The sequence below is a fragment of the Oxyura jamaicensis genome, unplaced genomic scaffold (assembly GCF_011077185.1).
Source record: "Oxyura jamaicensis isolate SHBP4307 breed ruddy duck unplaced genomic scaffold, BPBGC_Ojam_1.0 oxyUn_random_OJ72468, whole genome shotgun sequence".
Classification (NCBI taxonomy): Eukaryota; Metazoa; Chordata; class Aves; order Anseriformes; family Anatidae; genus Oxyura; species Oxyura jamaicensis.
The window spans coordinates 7,830-13,957 of NW_023311061.1; the positions used below are offsets into that span (position 1 = coordinate 7,830).

Sequence of the window (6,128 nt, forward strand, 5' to 3'; positions counted from 1 at the left end):
TACCATCCCCAGAACCACCTTCTTTTAGCAAAACAAGAAGTGCATAACAACCCTGACATATTCCACCAATGTTCTGCGTTGGGAGTGTGGGAGGACTCTTTGGGCTGGTGTGAGTAAAAGAATATATGCAAAAAAAGTAGTTTGAGTTCCCTTAAGTTCCCCTTAATAGTTAGGAAGCAGAACATGCTCTAAACAGTGCTAGTTACATGCTCGCACAGCCTTCCTGCCACAAGAAGCATAATAATGTGCATATGTATTTTCTTCAGTGTGGGACCAAGAATCTGCACCAGTGTCATATAGAGGGGGGCTGCTTCTTCTCAGTTCAGAATGCAGCAGCACTCCTCCCAAAGTAAAATACCAAAATTTCCAACACACCCCCATCCTGCCTTACCAAAGCCTCTCTTGTTGCCTCACCAGATTCAAACAAAGCATTTCTCATTACAACAAATATACATGTAAACGTAGATACAGTACTTAGCGAGATGGTTTAATGATGGAATTGCCAGTGTTAGGTTAAAGGTTGGACCAGATGATCTTAGAGGTCTTTTTCAGCCTAAAGGATTCTATGATTTAGTCATCTGGAATCTGAAAAAGACTCATGGGAAAAAACTGAGCAAGATAGCAACCAGTATTGAAAAAGCAGTAAAGAAAACAGTGAAATGCCAATGAAATATACCATCAGAACTTGAGATATTTATTGTTGTTAATGCGGAAATGCTTGTACAGTTCAAATTCCTTTCTAGGACTTCTCCTTAGGACTCAGAAAATAAGCAAAATTTTTTAAAACTCATACACCCTCTACTGGACATTCCACCCTACTGCTGCAAGAGGAAAAACATGATTACTAAGGGAATGTTTCTTTCCAAAGACTACAGTGTTCCTGTTTTTTCTTGCTTTCAGAATCTTTTCTGTTCAAGTCCACCTTCCACAAGTGGTAGTATTACTCCCCTGCAACTTCCAGACAAGGGAAGTCCACAAACACAACTCAGGCACAGTGTTCTGGTTGAGGTGCACTGTAGTCAATGCAGCTACTTGGGTTTGCAATAGGAAAAGGTGAAAGGAGAGCTACATGATTCATTTAGATATTGCACAGTAAGAGAATGGCAATAAGAGAAATGGATTTTCTTTCCAGCATTGTTAAAAAAAAAAAAAAAAGATATTTTCTTGTTCTTTGTTGGAACAGGAATCAACATTTTGCAGCCTATATAAAATATACATAAGAAATCATTAGAAAGACACATAGGTTTGCTAGAAATAAGTCAGTTCATCATGCTTCGACTTGCTGCTCTGGTATCCGTGGAGAGTCAGTGGCTTATTCTCATGAGGAAGGCTTTTGAACACCCGCAGGTGCACGAACTCATCATTTCCAACATGGACCTGAAAGGCAAGAAAACTAGTGAGTGCTATGGAGTAACAGTAGCCTTCATCTGGAGGGATGATTTAGGTTGGTGTGTTTGAGGTTAGGGAAGCAGAGACACAGTAAGAAAAAACATCACCTCAGAATGCGTGGCCTTGTTTGAGGCAGACTGGGATTTGTGACTTTGTAGAAATACCACCTGATCCTTCAGTCTGCTAATCCTCCCTGTGCCTGAGATAGGGAATGTGTCTCAGAGTTGCTGAGAAGTGATTAAACACATGAAAAATACTCTAATCTTATCTGGAAGAACAAAGACTTAAATGCTTTGATCACATTTTTTTTGGTGTGTGTGCGCGTGGCACCACTACAGGCAGAGTCAGAGGAGGTTTGATACTTAACTGTATCCTTCCACATCTGGACTTCACTTAATACAATATTAGTGCTCAGCATCATGGATGTGTAATTATTACAAAACCAAGTTTCACAGAGTAACTTAAGTACAGATCTTTATGATAATAGAGAAGTACGCTAATCTCCATTTACTATTTGAAAGAAGACAGGCTGGGAGGTGGGGGTGACTTTTTTTTTTTTTAATTTACATGCACAGATATTTTCTTATTAAGGCCAAATCACAAGCGTCCCTGTGTATGCAAAGTAAACGAAAAAAATTTGCAAATGTGTTCTATAAAAAAAAAAAAAGAAAAAAAGAGAGGGATTCCACTGCCCTGTGTCCTTTACCTTGATAAAATAGTTTGTTCCAGCAACCACCTGAGCCTTGAACTCCACTGCAGTGAAAACATCAAAGGTTTTCCCTTCTTTTTCTTCCAGCTGAGGCTTCACCTTAAGGAAACAACAAGTTATGAAGACGGATGCAATATTCAAGTATTTAGAACTTAAGGCTCACACTATCAGTGTGCCTGATTACCCTTAAGGACTATTTTGTGTGTTAAAGCAAGGCCAGAAGTCTAGATAGGCAGCAAAGCCAAGACAGTGATGCGATTCCGTCATCACAGACTGAAACCAAGTCTGGAGACAGCCTCTAACAAAGAACTGTGTTGTTATTCTAGAAGATTTATTTTGATGTTATTTCTACTGTTAACGTCTCAGCTTCCCTTTCTGTCCTGTATATTTACCAACAAATGTAAAGTGGTTTACTACGTACATGCACAAGACTTTAGGTCTTTTGAAAAGAGATTTAAAACATATATAATTTGTACAAAAAGAAGAGGGCTGTCTTCAGCATTAACTCCCTTTTCAAATCATATAACAGGCGGGCCTCCAAAAACCAAGCTTGGAAAGCAACTTACCTCAGCTTGAGGCTTTACAACACTTGACAGGTCATCCAGCATTTAATGGCTGCAATGTATAGTGTTTCAAACTGTAAATATTTTCCCCCAAATAACAAGCATTCTTGTTATCATTCCCAGTTTCCAGAGTGTAAAACCTGTGCTCAAGAAGTCAGAATAACATGCCCAGTACCCCTGATAGAAACATGAGATCTAATGAGTTGCATGCACCTTTTCTGTCCCACAGTTGTCTGCCTAGAACTTCATGGCTTTACAGTAAGATTCTTGGGTAGGAAAGCAGATTTTAGGCTTTGTTTACAAATTACTTAGAACGAATTACTTAGAATCCTTGCTGCAAGTTGAGTGCTACCCAGAAGGCTTTCCCTGCTGCACCGCATCATTACATAGCCCTCATTCCACTCCCAACGTAACAGCAGTGAATAGATTTTCTTTCCAATTATATTATGCTTTGTAAATTAATACATTTGCTATCTTGCCTGCATCCCACCTTGGGAGTAAATGAGTGCCACTGCCACCACTCAGGTGCTGGACCAAACTCTAGTGCTTTTCTATACACAAGAGTGGATTGGTAGTCATCCTGTCCCTTGGAGCTGTGACCATACTCTACATCATCACTCCGAGGTCACAGCTCTGTAGTTCCTCCAAGCTATAAGCAGTACATCAAAAGTACGGTAATGATGTTTGGATGGTTGTGTACATGTGCTTTTTGTCATATAGAAATCACAGTGCACCCAACAACTTTGCATTCTCAAATGCACAGAGGGGTTCAGTCCCAGAAAGCACAGTAATTCAGTCCTCCCTCCTCCTTCCCCTGAGTCAGAGGATGGAGCAAGTTGTTTCAGTTCTCATCCCTAGAGCTACTGTTCCAAATTTTAGGAAGCATGGTGGAGGGCAGACACAAGCATCCCACTGCCCCTGTCCTGTCCTGCGCTCCCTAACTAACCCTAGATGCTGTGCAAGTTTGGTTTCTCAAGTCTCAGAATTGCCCCAGCTCAGCACATTTTGTATTTCCTCCACAAAGCTCAGCACTAGGCTCCATGACTACAGACAGCTCAGAGTCACGTGCAGCTGTAGCTTGTTGGGGTATCATGGCAATGACTCACCATGGCATATGACAAACAGACATCCTGACTCAGTACGGAGTGCTCAGAGAGAAGTAATCTCTGAAAGACCCGATATTAACCCACTCTGCTAATTCTTGATGAAGGTGAAGGTCTGGGGGTGCCAGTGGGCAGTACACTAAACATGAGCCAGCAGAAACAGATCTAAGGAAAACCTTTTTTGTATGAGGACAGTCCAACAGCACAACAGGTTGCCCAAAGCAGCTGTGCAGTCTCCATGCATGGAGGTTTTCAGGACCTGAGTGAACAAAGCCCCATGCCGCCCGGGACAGCTGACCCTGCACTGAGCAGGAGGTGTAGTCCCTTCCCACCTGAACGACCTGCAGTTCAATGACAGGGCTGAAAATCGTCACGTCCTGGCAGTTCTTTGATGATCTGCAAAGCCTTTTTGCCTACAAGAGAGCACTGCATCCCAGTGTTAGATGTATCACTGCATTTTGAGACAGCCGTTAATATGTCTGTTGAAAGAAAACAGGCTAATATTCTTGTGTAAACTTCCGCGTCAGCCGAACAGTTCTGCACAACTCTGCATTCTGGGGGAAAAAAAGTTCTTGTGCTTTGAAGTCAAAACCCATCAAAGCCAGAAATGTGGAGTCCAATGAATGACTTCCACACAACATCAATGTCTTTAGTTGCACTCCTACAGTCTTCCTGAGATTGTATCCTAACTCTTCTGGTCTTTGTACTCGGTGCATTTCTTACTAATCAGAAGCAAGAGTTCTCCAGAGGGGTTGTGTTGCTCTGTGAACCGTATCAAAATATTTTCCAAGGGCTTTAGTGAGATCTGCATCCTGGTGAGTGGAGAAATTTATAAAATGGCTTTGTTTAGCCATGGTGCTGCTGGAGTGGGTCTATGTGGCAAGGTTTGGGTAGTGGGGGCCATAGGGTTGGCTTCTTGTGAGAAGAATTCAGAAGCTGCCCCATGTTAGATAAGGAGCCCACCTCTGGCCAGAGCTAAGCCAATAAGCGATGTTGTTTGCACCCCTGTGAGAGCATATTTGAGAAAGGAAGAACAAACAAACAGAAAAAAAGCCTGCTGGGGAACAGCAGCTAGGAGAAAGCGAGGAGTAAAGAACAGCCCTGCAGCCCCTGAGGCCAGTGCAGCAGGAGGGCAGGAGGTGCTCCAGGCAGGCAGCAGCAGTTCCCCTGCAGCCTGTGGAGAGGCCCCTGGTGGAGCAGGCTGTCCCCCTGCAGCCCATGGGTCCCACACGGAGCAGATCTCCTCACTGCAGCCCGTGGAGGAGCCCCCGGTGGAGCAGGTGGATGTGGCCTGGAGGAGGCTGCGGCCCATGGAGAGCCCCTGCAGGAGCAGGCCCCGGGCTGGAGCTGCAGCCCATGGAGAGGAGCCCACGCAGGAGCAGGGGGTCTGGGGGGTGGTGCTATGGGGACGAAGGTGGTGATCTGGAGGGAGCTGTTATAGGGATCTGGGATGAAGTGTTAGGGACTGACTGCAATCCCCATTCTCCTGTTCCCCTGCATTGCTCGGTGGGAGGAGGTGTAAGAGGTTAGATGAGGGGAAAGTGTTTTTGGTTTCTTTCCATCATTTCTCACTTCTCAAGCTTGTTAATTGTAGGCAATAAATTTTACTGTCTCCCTACTCTGACTCTGTTTTGCCTGTCACAATAATTGTTGAGCGATCTCCCTATCCTTAGGGGTAGTGAGAGAGCGGTTGTGGTGGAGCTCGGCTGCTACCTGAGTAAAACCACCACAGCTGTGCTGTTGCTGGATGTACTCTGTGTTTTCTGGCCTCAGTATGGTGAGCTGGCTCTCCCAGTTAGCTAGCTCATCTGTCTTGCTGTGTGAATAAGACACGTGGTAGGAATGTGGTGGAAGCTGATCAGTGTTTGAGTGAATCAGCAATGTCTTGTACAGATGAAAGAGGCTGAGCTCATTGGCTTGAATTGTCATTTGCTCCATGAACGGGGCTGTAAGGATCTCCTCATCTGGTGTGGTGAATTGAGAGAAAATAGAAAACTTACAGTTTTAACACCCGCCACTCCCTTTATTCCCAAGAACTGCAAACGTTTTTCACTTTGTTCAGGAAGACGTGCCAGGACAGCTGGTTTTCCTCATAACGATTTCATCCACTTACATAACACTGCTGCTCAAGCTTGGGGAATTATGCAACATCCTGATCTGAAACATGCTCTTATCTTGATCTATATGCTACTGAATTTAGAACCCTGTCAGCCATAGTTTCTCAAGTTCTTAGTGCCAAGAACGTGTCTTGAAGTTAAATATGAAGCACGTGTTTGCAGTCTGTTGCATCATTTGTTATCTGTGAGGAGGTCAATAAGCAGGAAATTGGCACTGGAGTTTCAAGAAAAACATAAATGTTACTGC

The 6,128-nt window shown here is 43.9% G+C and overlaps 1 protein-coding gene across 1 annotated transcript; it reads right to left on the reverse strand.

The window, feature by feature from the left end:
• Nucleotides 1-669: 669 nt before the first annotated feature.
• LOC118159862 (cystatin-B-like) lies at nt 670-2,256 on the reverse strand (the record flags this gene model as incomplete). The annotated part of the gene is made up of 2 exons (XM_035314406.1): nt 670-1,377; nt 2,096-2,256. Coding segments are annotated over 2 exons (290 nt in total), but the record flags the coding sequence as incomplete, so codon positions are not given.
• Nucleotides 2,257-6,128: the final 3,872 nt, after the last annotated feature.